A 20,490-nucleotide genomic window follows, 5' to 3' on the forward strand; every position below is an offset into this window, starting at 1 on the left:
CAGAGGGCGGCGCGCACATTATATACGTCATCGCGCCCTCTGCCTGCACAGTCAGTGAGGAGAGAGAGACGCCGGGAAGATGGAGACAGCGGCGCCCGGCGTGTGGAACCAGGACAGGTGAATATGACATACTTACCTGCTCCCGGCGTCCCGCTCCTTCCCCCGGACAGCTGCTCTTCGGTGCCGCAGCCTCTTCCTCTATCAGCGGTCACCGGCACCGCTTCATTAGAGAAATGAATAGGCGGCTCCGCCCCTATGGGAGGTGGAGCAGCCTATTCATTTCTCTAATCAGCGGTCCCACGTGACCGCTGAACAGGGGAAGAGCTGCGGCGCCGCGGACCGGCTGAAAAACCCCAACGGCCCGGTCCCGGTCCGCGGACCGGCGGTTGGGGACCTCTGGTCTAGACCACCTGTCAAATTTATCAACAGTGGCGGCGTTTATTACTGTAGAAATGTTACCCTAGTCTCTGACTGGATCAGCATTTCTGGAGAGACGCAAGCAGGAGCGAGCCAGTAAGATGCGCCAAATACATTAAGTGGCGTCTACCTCATAATGAATTTGGTGCATCCTCTGCCAGAACGGCCCTTCATTAAGGCTGGTGTATACAATAAGAGTCTTAATGAATTGTGTCCATAGACTTTTAGGGGCACCATAACGAAGGCTTTTCTATTAGATTGCATATTACAGTAACTCATCAAACAATTTTGAAATGTAGTTTCAGAATTACAGAGATATTTGCCTCTAGAAGCATTGGGAAATACATCTGAATAATTTGGCGAGTTAAAACGGAATCACACTATCACTATCACAGGAATACTATCACTAACCCATAAACTACTAAAAATGTATAAAGTAATGCCTGAAAAAGTTGCCAGAGTTCGTATGGTTGCCTTCAGCCTGCACTTGTCTCTTTAGTTTTACAACTAATTAGAGTACCGTATATACTCAAGTGTAAGCCGACCCGAGTATAAGCCGACCCCCCTAATTTTGCAACAAAAAACTGGGAAAACTTATTGACTTGAGTATAAGCCTAGGGTGGAAAATGCAGCAGCTACCGGTAAATGTCAAAAATAAAAATAGATACCAATAAAAGTAAAATTAATTGAGACATCAGTAGGTTAAGTGTTTTTGAATATCCATATTGAATCAGGAGCCCCATATAATGCTCCATACAGTTCATGATGGGCCCCATAAGATGCCCCATACAAAATAGGCCCCATATAATGCTCCATACAGTTCATTATGGCCCCATAAGATGCTCCAAATACAAATATGCCCCATATAATGCTCCATGCAGTTCTTCATGGCCCCATAAGATGCCCCATATAATGCTCCATTCAGTTCTTTATGGCCCCATAAATGCCCCATATAATGCTCCATGCAGTTCTTTATGGCCCCATAGATGCCCCATATAATGCTCCATGCAGTTCTTTATGGCCCCATAGATGCCCCATATAATGCTCCATGCAGTTCTTTATGGCCCCATAGATGCTCCATATAATGCTCCATGCAGTTCTTTATGGCCCCATAGATGCCCCATATAATGCTCCATGCAGTTCTTTATGGCCCCATAGATGCTCCATATAATGCTCCATGCAGTTCTTTATGGCCCCATAGATGCTCCATATAATGCTCCATGCAGTTATGGCCCCATAGATGCCCCATATAATGCTCCATACAGTTCTTTATGGCCCCATAGACGCTCCTTATAGCATTGTGCCACATGGAATACTGCTGCACTAAAAAAAAAAAATTGACATACTCACCTCTCGTCGCTGCTCCTCAGCGTCCCGTCTCTCCGCACTGACTGTTCAGGCAGAGGGCGGCGCACACTAATACGTCATCGCACCCTCTGACCTGAACAGTCACTGCAGAGGACGCAGAAGACGGGGCGGCGGTGGAACGTGGAAAGGTGAGTACCCACCTGCTCCCAGCGCTCCTGATGCGGTCCCTGCATGTCCCACGTCTCCGGGAGCGGCAGCTTCTTCCTGTAGTGAGCGGTCACGTGGCACCGCTCATTACAGTATTGAATATGCGGCTCCACCCCTATGGGAGTGGAGTCCATATTCATAACTTTAATGAGTGGTACCAGTGACCGCTGAATAGGGGAAGAAGCTGCCGCGCCCCAAGACCGTGGGACATGCGGGGACCACGCCAGGAGACGCCAGGAGCGCTGGGAGCAGGTGAGTATTTGACAGGCGTCGCTCCCCCTCACCCGCCGACCCCCCTGCCTTCCATGACTCGAGTATATGCCGAGAGGGGCACTTTCAGCCCATTTTTTTGGGCTGAAAATCTCGGCTTATACTAGAGTATATACGGTAATTCTCTAGGTTTACAATAATGGGATAGGTCATGAGTTTCAGACTGGTGTGGGTCTGACTTTACAACCATGTCTATGTGGTGTTTGAAGGGATAATTGTGCTTGCTGAGAGTATGCAGTCTATATAACAACTGAATATTTTACTTCAATGGAACAAGACAGCATTACCAGGCACATTTATTACTATTCAGAGTGATCAGTGGGGAGCCAAGAATTGGACTCTCACCAATTGGATACTGAAAGATTATTCTAAGGATAGGTTATTAATATTTAGTACTTGGAAATTCCAATTAAATTTTTGCTTCACATCAGATGGTAATTGCATGGTGACGTAACCTAATGCTAATATTCTCTAATCTCTAATTTATGAATTGCAAATATAAAATAGAGCATCCAAGGACATACCGTATTATATAGACAAATACATTTAAGGTAATAACAAATAGAAGATTCTCCAGCCGATTCTTGATTAAAATTTTTCAAAAACGTTTATTCCCCAATATAAAAATTGGCACTCACAAAAAATCCAAGTATGATGGAAACTGCATCTTGTTTGGATTTCTTGTGAGTGCCAATTTTTATATTATGAAATAAAAGGTTTTTTTTTTATCAAGAATCAGATGGAAAATCTTCTGATATGCAGTCTTTGGCCACAAGGGTCAGAAAAGACATTTCCATGCTGATATTCACTGAAAGGCCGGGGTCACAGTTGCGTGTGCATTGCAAGAAACGTGCGCTAGTCTCTCGCATCAATACCCGGCACTGCCGCCGGCACTCAGGACCAGAGCGTGCGGATGCCTAGAAATATATGCAGCCGAATGCTCTGGTCCCGAGTGAAGGCAGCAGTGCTGGGTATTGATGTGAGAGACTCGTGCGAGTTTCTTGCAATGCACACGCAAGTGTGACCCTGGCCAAAGAATCAATGAAGGTGATCTGGACTACACCTGTTTACATTTAGGGTCATGGCTACTACTCTTTGCAGCTAACTGTGCTTTTTCGCTCACCCCCAAAACATTTTCTATAAAATTTAGATTACAGATCACTTTTATGTATAGTAAGATGAGACTCTTACAAAAAAATATAGAATCACTTTTACAGTAGCTAAAATTATTTAACCCCTTAACGACCGCTGATACGCATTAAAACGGCGTCCGTTAAGGATATCTATTCCATCATTGGAAATAAGGCTATAGCGCCCCCCAGAGTCAGAAAATCCGAAGAACACGATCAGGGACGGATTTTCCGGTCGCCGATCACCATTATTCAGTGTGGTCGCTGTTAGGGTATGTTCACACGTTCCTGATTTCCATCCTTTTTTTTTCAGGACTGAAACCGCAGGTCTTTGCAGAAAACGCAGGTGCGGTTTTGGTGCGTTTTTGGTGCGGTTTTTGATGCGGTTTTTAGTGCGTTTTTTGATGCAGTTTTGTCTGCAGATTGTCTGTGTTTGACACAAATAAAGCTTACTGCAGTTGGGGGGGGAAAAAAAAAATGATGTCATTTCATAGTCCAACCCTTTTCTTCTCCCATCCTCCATTTTGGAACTTACACATCAAAATGAGTGGACGTGCTGAGCGTAGGCCAGATGACAGCCCGCGGATTCAGCTCCGCACGCCACACCGGATTGCGATCCTTGGTTTGATGCTTCTAATTCTGACGTATTTCAAACGTATTTCAGTGCCACGTATTTCAGTGCCACGTATCACGTATTTCAGTGCCACGTATCACGTATTTCAGTGCCACGTATTTCAGTGCCACGTATCACGTATTTCAGTGCCACGTATTTCAGTGCCACGTATCACGTATTTCAGTGCCACGTATTTCAGTGCCACGTATTTCAGTGCCACGTATCACGTATTTCAGTGCCACGTATCAGTATTTCAGTGCCACGTATTTCAGTGCCACGTATCACGTATTTCAGTGCCACGTATTTCAGTGCCACGTATTTCAGTGCCACGTATCACGTATTTCAGTGCCACGTATTTCAGTGCCACGTATTTCAGTGCCACGTATCACGTATTTCAGTGCCACGTATCACGTATTTCAGTGCCACGTGTATTTCAGTGCCACGTATTTCAGTGCCACGTATTTCAGTGCCACGTATCACGTATTTCAGTGCCACGTATCACGTATTTCAGTGCCACGTGCCAGTGTGGCACGTGAAATACGTGGCACTGAAATACGTGATACGTGGCAATGAAATACGTGGCAATCAAATACGTGATACGTGGCACTGAAATACGTGGCACTGAAATACGTTAAGTGCCACGTATCACGTATTTAAGTGCCACGTATTTTTACTATTGTAAGGTGGCATTAAGATCTTCCATGGAGAACAGACACATCCAGAGATATGTCTGCTCTCCACGGCTGCAGCAACACACTGACAGGAGCCATAGTTCCTGTCGGTATGTCACTGCGCATGCGCGAGCGAGTTTACCGGCGGTCATTGACCCCGGCACTCTCGCTTAACGGCAGTGCTGCGTGGGAAAGTTCAACGCAGCTGTACTGCCGTTAACCGAGACGCCGGCGCCATTGAACTCCGGGACAGTACGCGATACACTGCTAGGAGCCTCGCTCCTGGCAGTGTATCGCCGGAGAGCAGCCGATCGGCGTGGGACACTCGTTTTATGGATTCTGCGGACAGGGAGTGTGAATTTGGTTTATTATTTTTGGATTTTTTCATGGAAGATCGAGGGCTTCGCCTACAAGTGTGCTGTTGGTGAGTATATACTCTGTGTTATGTGTTGTATGTACTGTACTGTGTGTCATGTATATGTATTGTGTGTAGGTGTTTGGTGTAAACTTTACTATTGTGCTAAGTCGCCGGACACAGGGACAACTCTCCCATCCTAATACCGGATGGGAGTAGTAGTCCCATACGGCGACTTAGCACAATGGAGGCACTATCGTCGCATGGGGACGGACACACAGACATACCAGATCAATCAGACGCCTGACATCGATCCCCATGCGACGGTATGCCTCCATGATGACAGTCTCTTCAGGAACGACACTCCGCCCACGCACTTCCGAGGAACAACTTCCGCCCGCTTCCCCGCACTTCCTGCAGCTGCGGTTCTGCACATCAAACCGCAGTAAAACCCGCAGATATATTTTTGATCTGCAGGTTTTACTGCAGTTTTGACCTCACAATGGAGGTCTATGGGTGCAGAACCGCTGCGGTTTAGGAAAAAGAAGTGACATGCTCCTTCTTTTTTCCCGCACCGATTCAGCGCGGCTTTTTAAGGGAAATTCAGGACCGTGTGCACAGTGGTTCCTGTTTTCCATAGGAGTACATTGTAATGTACCCTGCATGGAAAACAGCTGCGGAACCGCAGCGGCGAAACCGCTGCGGTTCCGCAGTAAAAAACGCACTGTGTGAACATGGCCTTACACTGATTTCGCTCTCTTCTGACATGATATACATGTCAGAGGAGAGAGAAATGATGCCTCGTGAGACCCCCCCGCCACCCACCCCTTGTACCTCCACAATCCCCGGACCCTCCTGATCCATCCCCTGGCCCGGCATCACCTTCCTGAAAGAAAAATAAAAAAAATCGCGGGTGCATGCGCAGTGCTCTCGCCGAGATCTGCTGGACGGTACCCGGCAACAATACACTGCGTGCAGAATTATTAGGCAAGTTGTATTTTGTTCACATGATTCGTTTTATACATGTTGTCCTACTCCAAGCTGTTCAGGCTTGAGAGCCAACTACCAATTAAGTAAATCAGGTGATGTGCATCTCTGTAATGAAGAGGAGTGTTGTCTAATGACATCAAAACCCTATATAGGTGTGCTTAATTATTAGGCAACTTCCTTCCCTTTGGCAAAATGGGTAAGAAGAGAGATTTGACGGGCTCTGAAAAGTCCAAAATTGTGAGATGTCTTGCAGAGGGATGCAGCAGTCTTGAAATTGCCAAACTTTTGAAGCGTGATCACCGAATAATCAAGCGTTTCATGGCAAATAGCCAACAGGGTCGCAAGTAGCGTGTTGGGCAAAAAAGGCACAAAATAACTGCCCATGAATTGAGGAAAATCAGGCGTGAAGCTGCCAAGATGCCATTTGCCACCAGTTTTGCCATATTTCAGAGCTGCAATGTTACTGGAGTAACAAAAAGCACAAGGCGTGCGATACTCAGGGACATGGCCAAGGTAAGGAAGGCTGAAAAACGACCACCTTTGAACAAGAAACACAAGATAAAACGTCAAGACTGGGCCAAGAAATATCTTAAGACTGACTTTTCAAAGGTTAAATGGACTGATGAAATGAGAGTGACCCTTGATGGGCCAGATGGATGGGCCAGAGGCTGGATCAGTAAAGGGCAGAGAGCTCCACTCCGACTCAGACGCCAGCAAGGTGGAGGTGGGGTACTGGTATGGGCTGGTATCATCAAAGATGAACTTGTGGGACCTTTTCGGGTTGAGGATGGAGTGAAGCTCAACTCCCAGACCTACTGCCAGTTTCTGGAAGACAACTTCTTCAAGAAGTGGAACAGGAAGAAGTCGGTATCATTCAAGAAAAACATGATTTTCATGCAGGACAATGCTCTATCACATGCCTCCAACTACTCCACAGCGTGGCTGGCCAGTAAAGGTCTCAAAGAAGAAAACATAATGACATGGCTCCCTTGTTCACCTGATCTGAACCCCATAGAGAACCTGTAGTCCCTCATAAAATGTGAGATCTACAGGGAGGGAAAACAGTCCACCTCTCGGAACAGTGTCTGGGAGGCTGTGGTGGCTGCTGCACACAATGTTGATCTTAAACAGATCAAGCAACTGACAGAATCTATGGATGGAAGGCTGCTGAGTGTCATCATAAAGAAAGGTGGCTATATTGGTCACTAATTTTTTTGGGTTTTGCTTTTGCATGTCAGAAATGTTTATTTCTAAATTTTGTGCAGTTATATTGGTTTACTTGGTGAAAATAAACAAGTGACATGGGAATATATTTGTTTTTTATTAAGTTGCCTAATAATTCTGCATAGTAAGGCTGCAGTCACACTAGCAGTATTTGGTCAATATTTTACATCAGTATTTGTAAAACCAGGAGTGGAACAATTAGAGGAAAAGTATAATAGAAACATATGCACCATTTCAGCATTTATCACCCACTCCTGGTTTTGGCTTACAAATACTGATGTAAAATACTGACCAAATACTGCTAGTGTGACGGCAGCCTAATAGTTACCTGCACAAACAGATATCTGTTGTGAACTCTGTTTTCGGGCTCCCTCTTGTGGTCACAGGTGGTATTGTGTGAGTTTTGTTTTTGGGCTCCCCCTGGTGGCTTTGTTTGTTATCCTGCGGATCTGTGGCTGAATCAGCTGCCTCGTTATGCACTAGGGAGTTTCCTATTTAGCTCTGCTTCACCTCCACTTGTTGCCGGCTGTCGATGTATTCAGTGCTATTCTGATCTCCCCTGATTATCTTCGTTTTCAGTCTCTTCTGGAGAAGCTAAGTTTCTGTTTGATTATTTTTTGCTCATCAGTCTGCAATATGATTTCAGTGTATGATGAGTTTAGTCCAGCTTGATAATATGTGAGTTCTTTCTGCTGGTAAGCTCTGGGGTACGGAGTTGCTTCCCCCGCACCGTTAGTTGGTGCGGGGGCTCGAGCAATCTCTGCGTGGATATTTTGCTTAGGGTTTTCTATTGACCGCACAGCTCCCTTCCTATTTTCTGCTATCTAGTGTTAGCGGGCCTCATTTGCTAAATCTATTTCATCTCTGCGTTTGTGCTTTCCCCTTAACTCACCGTTAATATTTGTGGGGGGCTTTTCTATATCTTTGGGGTCATTTCTCTGAGGCAAGTAAGGACTTTACTTTCCCTCTAGGAATAGGTAGTTTCTCAGGCCGTGAAGAGACGTGTAGGATTTTCAGGTAACGTTCCACGGCTGCCTATAGTTGTTTGCGGATAGGATCAGGTTGCGGTCAATCCAGATACCACTTCCCCAGAGCTGGTCGTCGGTTTAGTTACTTAGCTAGTCTTACTTGCGATCCTTGCCACTAGGATCATAACAGATATCCTCCTAAGGCCTCTTTCACACTTCCGTCATTGGCTGTGCGTCATAGTGCAGTGAAATAACGCGTCGACGGATGTTGTGAAAATAGAGGAAAACGTGTACGCATCCAGTATTATGACGGATGCGTCGATCGAGAGAGAGAGACTTTTCCCCGGGTTGGAATATGCTTCCAGGCATGCTTATACGTAAAAACTGCATCCGTCACTGGATTACTGCATTTTACAGTGTGCGCAGGATCCTGCGTCTATAGACTCCCATTCTGTGGAACGACGTATGCCGCAGGAGGCGTCGAGGAACGTTTTTCCACTGCAGACAAAAAACGTTTCATGGGACGTTTTTTGGAAAAGACGGGCTGTCAAATTCTGCAGGATCCAGGGCACGACGGACGAAACGTGTGGCCATCCATCGTGATAGGTCGCTAATACAAGTCTATGAGAAAATGCAGGATCCTGCAAATTTTTTTGCATGATCCTGTTTTCTAAAAAAAAAAACGTATCTCGACGGGACTACAAAGACGGAAGTGTGAAAGAAGCCTAAGATAGCCAAATCTAAAAAAACCCACTCCCAACTTCTAAAAATATTAAGCTTTGATATTTATGAGTCTTTTGGGTTGATTGAGAACATAGCTGTTGATCAATAATAAAAATAATCCTCTAAAATACAACTTGCCTAATAATTCTGCACACAGTGTAGGAAATGTTTCCTACTGGTTCCTTTTGATCACCGTGATATGGTCTGTCACACTGATCAAAAGAAAAAAAATTGTGAATCAAATCAACTTTGTCACCCCCATAGTTAGATAAAAATCATAATATTTTTTCCCCATCCTTTGCAGTTGGGGTTAGGGTTAGGCTATGTGCACACGTTCGGAATTGCAGCGGAAATCTCCGCTGCAATTCCGCAACTCCCTGCCGCGGGAAATACGCATGCAGAATTGGCATGCATATTCCCGCTAAACACTAGCGTTTTGCAAGCGTAATTAGCTTGCAGAATGCTAGTGTTTTCCAAGCCTATGCAGCATCAACAGTAAAAGATAGAATGATAAAAATAATTTAAAAAAAATAAAAAATAATTAAAAAAAAATAAAAAAGTCGTGATATTCTCACCTTCTGGCGGCCCCCGCAGCCTTCGCGATCCTCACCATGCTCCCAGCAGCTCCCGTTCCCAGTAATGCCTCTCGCCAATGACCCCAGATGTCGTAGCATCACGCGAGACTGCTACGTCAGCAAAGGTCATTGTCACAAGGCATCACTGAGAACGGGAGCTGCCGGGAGCATCGCTAATGCCTGGGCTGGATCCGGGGGCCGCCAGAAGGGGAGTATTATAACTATTTTTTATTCCCAGGGCCTGGAGGAGAGTCTCCTCTCCTCCACACCCGGGTACTATCCGCACATGATCCGCTTACTTTGCGCACGATGGGCCTATGCGGAAAGTAGGCGGATCAATGCATTCATATGTGTGCGGAATCGCCGCAATTCCGCACAAAGAATGTGCATGCTGCATATTTTTCTAGTTGCAATTCCTCCGCGGAAAAATACGCAGTATTAGCACGGCATTGCAGAAAAACGCAGCAAAAACGCATACAATCCGCAACTTGGGCACATAGCCTAAGGGTTGTGTTAGAAGAAAGTTTTTTCAAAAGTAAAAAAAAAAACGATGACAATATGACGGCTACTGTTGAGCGCAAGTGCTCGCTACTTGAGTTTGCATCAAGTGCTCGGGTATCACAGAACTCAAGCATCCATGATATTCGGTGCATACCCAAGTACCCGATGCAAACTCGAGTAGTGACTAATGATGACATATTCAATATGACGACCTAATGTTATCAAATTCTGTCTTGTACCTGTGGGTTCAAAATGCTCACTATACCCCTGGATAAAATCCTTGAGGGGCGTGGTTTCTAAAATGTGGTCACTTGTGGGGAGTTTCCACTGTTTAGGCACATCAGGGACTCTACATGGCATCCGCTAATTATTCCAGCAAATTTCAAACGATGCTCCGTCCATTCCGAGTTCTGCTGTTTTGCCCAAAACAGTAGATTTCCCCCACAAATAAGGTATCGCCGTGCTCAGGAGAAATTGCACAACAAATTTTGAGGTCCATTTTCTCTTGTTACCCTTGTGAAAAAAAAAGTTTAGGTCTAAAATAAATTTTTTCAGACAAAATTTAAATGTTCATTTTTGCCTTCCACACTGATTCAGTTTCTGTGAAGCAACTGAAGGGTTCATAAATCTTCTTGAATGTGGTTTTGAGCACCTTGAGGGGTGCAGTTTTAGAATGATGTCACTTTTGGATACTTTCTGTCATATAGACCCCTCAATGTCACTTCAATTGTGATGTGGTCCCTAAAAAAAAAAAAAAATGGTTTTGTAAATTTTGTTGGAAAAATGAGAAATCGCCGGTCAACTTTTAACCCTTCTAACTTCGTAACAAAAAAAATTCTGTTTCTAAAATTGTGCTAATAATAATCTTTATTTTTATATAGAGCTAACATATTCCACAGTGCTTTACAGTTTGCACACTTTATCTGATGTGAATTAGACATGTGGGAAATGTTATTTATCAACCATTTTGTGTGACATAACTCTCTCATATAACGGCATAAGAATTAAAAGTTTGAAAATTGCAAAATTTTCTAAATTTTTGCCAAATTTCTTTTTTCTTTTTTTTTTTTTCACAAATAAACGCAGGTCACATAGAAGAAATTTTACCACTATCATGAAGTTCAATATGTCACGAAAAAACAAACAATTTCAGAATCAGTGGGATACGCTGAAGCGTTCCAGAATTGTAACCTCATAAAGTGACAGTGGTCAGAATTGTAAAATTTGGCATGGTGTTTAAGGTCAAAAGTGGCTTGGTCATTAAGGGGTTAAAGCATAAGTGTATGTTTTGCCTTTCTTCCTTGTTTTGCCACCGCCATCAGGGGCTTATCTACAGCAAAGTACTGCAGCGCGCAGGCCCCGGGAAAGGTCTGAGATGTCCAGCGCCTGCGCACTGCAGTATTTTGCGCTGCCCTCAACAGGGCAGATAAAGTACGCCTGCGCAGGAGCCGCGACAGGAAGCAAGGAGGAGGACATAATCGCATGAAGATGGGAGGTGCCGGACCCGGACCAAGACGCCCATCGGACCGGAGCGCAGAGGACCACCCCCAAGGTAAGTATAATATAACTTGTTTTTCTTATCTTTCAGGTTACATCAGGGGCTTATCTACAGCATTACAGAATGCTGTAGATAAGCCCCTGATGGCGGTGGCCAAAGCTTATATACGAAAAAGTAGGTGACAGATTCCCTTTAATGTGCTTCTGATTAGGTGATTACCTGAACCAAATCTTAATGAAGGAAAGTATAAAAAAAACCTGCTGTGATGTTCACAATCCTCTTGCAATAGGACAAGCTGGATGGCAAAACAAGTGCTAGTAATGTCCCAAAAGTAATAGGAATGAAAAAAATAACTTTTAACCATGCCAAAGAAGTTGAAAAGAAAAGTCTTGAGTGAAAAAAAGAAGGGTTCAATTCTGGCTTTACTAGCAGAGGGATACAATGAGCATCATGTTGCCTCCATCCTTAAAATTTCTAAGACGGCAGTCCATTACAACAAGTTAAAGCCCAGATATTGGAGACAACCAAGCTACAGACCGGCAGAGGGCAAAAAAGACTCTCCACTGACCGGGATAACCATCACCTTATTCAAATCTCACTCAGCAACCGTAGGAGGACATTAAGTGACCTACAAAAGGAATGGCAGATGGGGTGAAGTGCACGGCAAGAACACTTCATAACAGGCTCCTAGAAGCAGGACTCAAGTAATGTAAAGCTAGAAAAAAGCCTTTCATCAATGAGAAGCAAAGGAGAGCCAGGCTGAAGTTTGCCAAAGACCATAAGGATTGGACCATAGGGGACTGGAGTAAGGTAATCTTCTCTGATGGGTCTAATTTTCAGCTTTGCCCAACACCTGGTCTTCTAATGGTTAGACAAAGACCTGGAGAGTTATACAAGCCACAGTGTCTTGCACCCACTGTGAAATTTGGTGGAGGATCAGTGATGACCTGGGGATGCTTCAGCAAAGCTGGAATTGGGTAGGTTAATCTTTGTGAAGGACGTATGAATCAAGCCGCATACAAGGTTATCCTGGAAAAACAGTTGATTCGTTCTGATCATGCAATGTTCCCCAACTCTGAGGACTGCTTTTTCCAGCAGGACAATGCACCATGTCCCACAGCTGGGTCAATCAATGTGTGGATGAAGGACCACCACATCAAATCCCTGTCATGGCCAGCCCAATCTCCAGACCTGAACCCCATTGAAAACCTCTGGAATGTAATCAAGAGGAAGATGGATAGTCACAAGCCATCAAACAAAGAACCTGTAAAATTTTTGTACCAGGAGTGGCATAAGGTCACCCAAAAGCAGTGTGAAAGACTGGTGGAAAGCATGCAAAGACGCATGAAAGCTGTGATTAAAAATCATGGTTATTCCACAAAATATTGATTTCTGAACTCTGAAAACATTAGTACTGTTGTTTCTAAATGATTATGAACTTGTTTTCTTAGCATTATTTGAAGTCTGCAAGAAATGCATATTTTTGTTATTTTGACCATTTCTCATTTTCTGAAAATAAATACAAAATTTAGTGTTTGGAAATTCGAAGACATGTTGTCAGTAGTTTATAGAATAAAAGAGCAATTTACATTTTACTCAAAAATATACCTATACAGAGAAAAAAAAACAAACAAAAAAAAAACTAAAAATGTTGCAGTGGTCTCTTAATCTTTGCCAGAGCTGTATATACATGCATTATTCTGCAGCACAATCACTGAAAATTATGAAAAATATGTAGAAGATTTACAACAATTTGTTTTAAAGCCCAATATTGCGCTTTCCATTATGTGAGTTGTGCTACAAAACAGCCTCACAAAAAAGGTTACAAAGATGAAATGCACTGCAAACTCTCTCCAAAGAAGAACTCCCAACGTCATCCCTTAAGATAGAATGCCCTTTAGGGGTTAAGGACAAATGGCCTGTCAGTGCTCCTGGAGCATCAAAATCTAGGTTTGGTCCCCAGGGTTGGAGAGGTGAAGAACTTAAAGGTCACACTCAGACACGTCCTAAAACCCCTGGAGGGACACATAAGATAGCACCTTGAGAAACCCTTGTGACGCACAACATGAGAGGTGAACACATAGTGAAATTTAAAATATATCAGATATCTAACTGAATTATAACAATCCATTAGATACTCGCCTCAATTAGAGCATAAATTTATAAATTTCTAGATGACAGTTCCTCCTCTGGGTTTCACACGTACCTTGAGAATGGGGTCCTAACTCGATTTACCGTATTTTCCGGCGTATAAGACGACTTTTTAACCCCTCAAAATCTTCTTAAAAGTCGGGGGTCATCTTATACGCCGGGTACAGATAAAATGTGCATATGGTGGGTGGGGGGGGGAGTGGTCCCGATGACGAAGAGAGGGGGCGTCTCACAGTAAAGTGTGAGTGGAGTATATCCCCCTATTACCTCATTGCGGCAGCGTGGGGGTCTCTGTGCTGGGAGCGGCAGCTCCTCTTCGTGCCGTGGGTGCTCTGTGCTGTGGGGCGGCGGCGCATCTTCGTGCCGTGGGTGCTGTGGGGCGGCGGCGCATCTTCTTGCAGCGTCGGGGCTCCTCCGGCATCTCCTCCAGGCCCGGAGGCACCGGCAGCCCCATTGCTGTGATGCGGTGACCTCCGGGAAAATGGCCGCTGCTCAGATTCAGATCTGAATCTGAGCATGCGCCGCCCCCAGCGGCCATTTTCCCGGAGGCCACCGCATCGCAGCCTCCGGGAAAATGGCCGCTGCTCAGATTCAGATCTCGTCTCCCGAGATCTCGGGAGACGAGATCTGAATCTGAGCAGCGGCCATTTTCCCGGAGGCCACCGCATCACAGCAATGGGGCTGCCGGTGCCTCCGGGCCTGGAGGAGATGCCGGAGGAGCCCCGACGCTGCAAGAAGATGCGCCGCCGCACCCCACAGCACGAAGATGCGCTGCCGCCCCACAGCACAGAGCACCCACGGCACGAAGAGGAGCTGCCGCTCCCAGCACAGAGACCCCCACGCTGCCGCAATGAGGTAATAGGGGGATATACTCCACTCACACTTTACTGTGAGACGCCCCCTCTCTTCGTCATCGGGACCACTCTCCACGCCAAAAGGCACATATTCACCGGCCCTATAAGATGACATACGGCGTATAAGAAGACCCCCGACTTTTAAGAAGATTTTATATTTTAACTGGAAAAGTTGGGGGGTCGTCTTATACGCCCAGTCGTCTTATATGCCGGAAAATACGGTACTTCTATTGGAGCACTGGGAACTGTGTCTATCAAATATTTATGTAATATCCTGAGGAAAAGTATGGTTGAAGTAAACTCATGGCCAGATAGCATGTATAAATTATGACCAAAAGTTTTGCAACCGAGACAAATTTTGCTTTTCACAAAGTTTGTTGGCTCAGTGATTTTAGTTCTTTTAATGAGATGATTTTATGGTTACTGAAGTACATTTATAAAAAATTCATAAGTTTTAAACTTTTATACATCAAATTTGAGCAAAGACTCAATATCTACAGGGTATTTTCAAATTTTTTTCAATTCGCCCTGGCATGCTGGATATCAGCTTCTGGGACAATTCCTGACTGATGGCAACCCATTCTTTGTCTAGTTAGTGCTCGGAGTTTATCACAATTTCCGTATTTTTGTTTGTCCACCCGCTTTTGAGGATTGTCCGCAGGTGATTAATGGCACTGAGTTATGGGGAGTTTCCTGGCAATGAACCCAAAATTTCAATGTTTCGTTCACCAACCCACTTAGTTATTACTCTTACCTTGTGACTTGGTGCTTCATCATCCTGGAAAAAGCAGTGTTCATCACCAAATTGCTCCTGTAACATTGGAAGAAGCTGCTCTTGGAGGATATTTAGATACCATTCTTTATTCATATCATTATAAACAGGCAAAACCTCCCCTGGATGAAAAGCAATCCCACATATGACTGGTCTCAGGATGCTTTATAGTTTCCATGACATTGGACTTATGGTAGCGCTCACTTTTTCTTCTTTGGAAAATCATTCTTTCTTAAATTGTTCTTAACAGTCTGAATAAGGCTTCATCAAAGAAAATAACTTTACCACAGGCCTCTGCAGTCCAATCCCTGTAGAACGTCAGTAGCTTCTTTGCTGCCCTTTATGACACCAGGCCAGCCTCCAAAAGCCTTCGCCTCAATGTGCGAGCAGATTCACTGACACTTGCCTGCTGCCTTTCCTGAGCGTATCTTGAACCAATCACGTGGCTGAATCCTCTTTAGCAGACAGTCCCGACACTTGCTGGAGTTAGTTGGGCACCCTTAATTTAGGCACTCCAGCAATTGAGTCTCTCTAAAGTTCTTGATGCTCCAACAAATGGTTGATTTAGGAGTAATCTTACAAGCAGATATGTCCTTGCCTACGAAGCTCATTTGATGCAAAGCAAAGATGACTGCATATGTTTCCTTGAAAGTAACCATGGTTTACAAAAGTGGACAAGGATTTCAAGAACCAGTTCCATTTTAAAGCAAGTCATCAACTCTTATAATTCAATCAACATGACAGAGTGATATTAGCTGCCTTGTCCTTGTTAACACTTTCTCCAGAGCAAACCAGAAGATCATTGAAATTATGTAAGTAGGTCATTTTATGGAAAAGCCAAAAATCTGTGGAAATTATGTTTTTGTGATTAAATTAATTTTCTATCATGCCAGGAAAGGGAGATGCCCAGTAAGCAGTGCAAAGGGAGAGGGGGAAACAGGAAAAGGAAGGCCCTGACTATAACTAGAGTGGAAGATGGTAACCCCTCAACACTTACATAATGCTGAACCATTCTCACTATCATCCTAACTGGGTCCTTCCCCCGTGCGCTATCACGTACCCAAGCACAGGCTAACTCCAGGCTTTGCCCTGGCTAGAGAGATGGGCAGCTAGACACTGGTCTTACTACTACCACAAGACAACGATGGGAAGGAAACAAGCAGAGGAAAACACACAAATAGAACTTCTTGGCATTACTGAAAGACACAACAGCTTTTCCTAGGAACACCTTCTCCAGAGAAGTCAGGCTCAGAAAGTAAACTCTATTACTGGCATAGGAGGTAGCCAGGAATGGGATTAGATAAAGGGGGATTGGTCCCAATGGTTCCAATGAGCAGCAGCTGAGACAAAAGCCAAATGAAATCTCAGCAGATTTAAACCAGGAACTCTTAACCCCTTCCGTACCATAAGAAACAAAAAAACGGCACTACTCGTGAATGGCCATGTAGACAAAGAGGTCCTATGATCAGCTAATCTCTGTGATCTTCTGATCCCAGAAACACCACAAGTCCCACCAGAGTGCGGCATATTTGTGACATTTTCATAGGGAAGACTCACTTTGCAATTCATCTGATTACTCTCCATAACAATTTAGGTTTAATTCCCTATAAAAACTGAAGCAAGAAGCTTTGTGCAAACCAAGATTCGAGTCAATCTCAAAAAGGTATGACTTGACTGTTCAAGCTAGGAGAAATTGTATAGAACAAACAAAGAGATATGGAAATAAAAAGGGAAACAAGCACACATAGGGTAATAATGTATTTTAAAAGTGAAATCAGGAGGTTGAGGTGTTGCTCCCCTGATTGGGCTGTGTATGTCACAACTCCAATAAATGCCCGTATAGTATTCAGCTGCTGCAGCCACATTTGCAGATAAAAGAGGATCTTCTTCTGCATGCAGATTGAGGAGAAGATATAGACATTCTGGTGGACCGTGCTACTGTCAAAAAGTAGAAGTTCCACGTGTGGTAATATTTAAAGTACATTTTCTGAAAGCAATTCAGGTTCGCTCCAAACCCTTTCTAAAGGGATATATAGTTTAGGGAACTACTCCTTTATCAGAGCAATGTGGTCTACCAGAACACCTATCTCCAACTTCTCCTTAAACATAGAGAGTTAGGCCGGAGTCACGGTAGCGTATAGTATCGGATGCGAGATGCTAAAGGCCATCGGCTCCTATTCTGCTGTGAACCGGAGCCAAGTGTCATGCCACTGTGCTCCGCGCCTTTCGCACAGAGGATCGGAACACAGCTGCGGAGGAGGCGGAGAAAGTAATTTCTCCATCTCCTCCGCTGCCGGCGTATATCGTACCACACTGGCGTGATATCCGAGTGCTGTGCATGGTGTCACTCGCCGCCACAGACTTATACGGGTGCGAGTGAGCCGAGTCTCTGTGCCAGTCACAGCATGATATGATTGTTCTTGAATGCTGAATCGGCATGACAAAATAAGATCTGAGGTGCCCCATAAAGTAACACTGGGCTGAGTTTTATGCAATGTTTTATCGCATAGCACTCGGCCGTGTTGTGCGGTAGTGTGACTCCCCTTAACCTAACGTGATCCTGTTCTTACAATAGTTATGCTACAGTATCATTTCAGTTAAAGCAACAGGAAAGAAGCCAGGCACACAACCTGTCAAATTCACTTCTATTAAAGTGTGACTCAAGGTAACGAAAGATGAACTTCCTAAATCATGCAAAATGTAGAAGATCAAGGTGTTACCACTGGTGTGCTCCTAAGATTGTATTGCAAAAGTTGGCACCTTGCACCAGTCAGAAATATGTTTAGTTTTTTTAAGTTTAGAAGGAAATACTGAAAAATATGAGTGAATGATTTATGACTGCTCATATAACCCAGTTTTTTCCAGGTATCTAGCATTTGCACAACATTTGCACACCAGAAATAAAGGAAGATAGAGCGCCACCTACTGATATGACAGTGTTTTGGGGAGTGCGAGCATTTACACTACACAATGATTGCGAATAGTGATGAGCGAACGTGCCCAGATTAGGTGTTATCCGACCATGCTCGCGTGCTAACCAAGTGTCTTCAGCGTGCTCGAATAACATGTGTGAGTCCCCACGGCTGCATGCCTCACAGCTGTTCGACAGTGGCAACAAATGCAGGGATTGCCTGATGTTAGCCAATCCCTGCTTGTGCTGCGACTGTCGAACAGCCGCGAGACATTAAATGCAGTCTGCTTCAGCAAACAAGTAGCTGTTCAGTGGCCAATTAACGCCGCTGACTGAGCAGTGTAAATTCAGACTGAGCCTACGGTTTATCAACCTTCTCTCTTTTCAATAAATATGATCCATTGTTTAAGCCATGTTCACATCTGTGTTGGAATACAGCACAAAATAGCGCATGACACTGTGACAATAGAATCCATTGTTTTCTATACCAAATCATGCCTATTTGACATTATAACATAATACACAAGTAGATTTCCACTTCGCAATTAATAGGAAAATAGTACCCAGTAGATCCATTGCAATGTAATTTTACTTTGGGCAATTCATCGACAGTGCATAAGTGACAATTTGGAACACTATTTGCCGGCACCCCTGTATGGTTTCCCTCCCCCCTCCATGCAGGGATGCTGGCGTACTCACCGTCTCGGCCACGTGACGTGGTCCCCGGCGTGTTCCCTGTCTCCAAGTGTTGTCTGCGCTGCACTTCTCGGTGGCACACCTAGAGTGCGCTCATATGCTCTTAAGAGTCAGCGTGCACACATAGCAAAATGCCCCCAACCAATGACTGGGAGGCATTTAGTAAAAGAGTACACCTGCAGGATGGCTCCCAGTCAGTAGATGGAGAGGCATCTTGTATAAAGTACACCCTTCCCTATAGGGAGGTGCCAAGCAACTAAGTATCATTAGGTAGTGTAGTAGTTTACTAATGAGTTGTGAGGTACCCTGGTCCTGGTGTGGTCAGTCCTGAACCCGTAGTCCCTAGTCCTTGTGCGGCCAGTCCTGAACTCTGAAGCAACTCCGGTGGTACCTGAATCAGTATCTGAGACCTGTGTGTGTTAATGTGTGCCTATCCAAGTATTCTGTGTCAGTAACCGTTCTTCCCAAGGATCCAGAACCTTGTAGTTTGAACAGAGCCCAGGTCTGTGTCTGTGTCAGTAGCCATTCTGCAGAGGATCCAGTATTTAGTAGAGCAGGAAGGCCTATCCGTGTCTGTGTACCTGACTCCTGGGGTCAGCAGCTGCAGTACTGGAAACTGCCTAGGAGTGGTACATGGCAGCTACCTTCAGCTCAAGTCTGACTCCACCATCAGGGGCTCCCATGAACTCCAGGTAGCTGCTTAGCTACGCCCCTCCTAAGCAAGCCTAGCCCCGTGGTACAGTGGGTCCAAGAACCACGTGCGCCACCATCATGCATAACACATTTAAGTCTTAGCAATAGATTTTCTTCACAACCTCGGATTGAATAATATACTTATATCTGATAGGATGGCAGAACATGGTAGCTCTCCTTGTCGGAATAGCTACTACCACATTACTACGATGTTCTGCCATCCCATCAAATATAAGAATGATTGAAATAAAACATGAATATATCAACAGAAGCACCTTCAAATCTTCAAATTACCTGGTTCAGACTGTAGGAAAATCTTAGTGACCTTGAGTTGAATCCCATCTTTTCTGATGCAGCAATATACACAGTCTGATATTTTGTTGGAATGGAGGAAGCTGTAGTAGGCATCCTGAATTTTTTACAAAACAGTCAAAAGAAAGCAGTAAGTAAGGTGGAAACTTTTGTATATACACTAATTATACGTTAAGTAAAATAAGATTCAATCTTCTATAACATCTTGAGTATGAGATCACTGATGTACCGTCAATGGCCACAGGACTGTGAGCTGGGGTGGTCCACAACAGAGCAGCCCTAGTGGCTTCCTGCTAATTCTCCAGAAATCCACATTTTATGTAGAAAAGGAGGATCTACGGTATATGGCGTAGGCTCACTTGCCGAGTATGCTCCATATCCACTGGGTGCCAGCTGCTTTACACAGGAAACATCCAGCAGTAATTGTGTCGGTCATAGCTAACTCTGATCGCAGCGGTTTAATCCTTTAGATTCTGTGAACAGTGACCATGGCATCTAAGCAGTTAGACAGGAAATGCAGGTCTCTCTGTCATAGTCATTGGGCCCCAGCAATGCAATCGCAGAAACGCAATTGGTTGCCTAACAGCAGCTGGGAGCCCATGGGGGGCTAACTCAAGACGCCAACAATTTTCTAAGCATGTCTCTTTATGA

The 20,490-nt window shown here is 44.6% G+C and overlaps 1 protein-coding gene across 4 annotated transcripts in view; it reads right to left on the reverse strand.

Moving 5' to 3' along the window:
• The window catches only part of STPG1 (sperm tail PG-rich repeat containing 1), a 104,134-nt gene that overhangs the window by 71,026 nt on the left and 12,618 nt on the right, over positions 1–20,490 (reverse strand). For all 4 annotated transcript variants that reach the window (XM_077296127.1, XM_077296128.1, XM_077296126.1 and 1 more), the window contains exon 2: positions 19,822–19,936. In XM_077296127.1, the coding sequence (XP_077152242.1) occupies positions 19,822–19,935 (114 nt within the window). In that variant the 5' untranslated portion in view covers position 19,936. The remainder of the gene's footprint in view (positions 1–19,821; positions 19,937–20,490) is intronic.

This window comes from Ranitomeya variabilis, chromosome 3 (assembly GCF_051348905.1).
Source record: "Ranitomeya variabilis isolate aRanVar5 chromosome 3, aRanVar5.hap1, whole genome shotgun sequence".
Lineage (NCBI taxonomy): Eukaryota > Metazoa > Chordata > Amphibia > Anura > Dendrobatidae > Ranitomeya > Ranitomeya variabilis.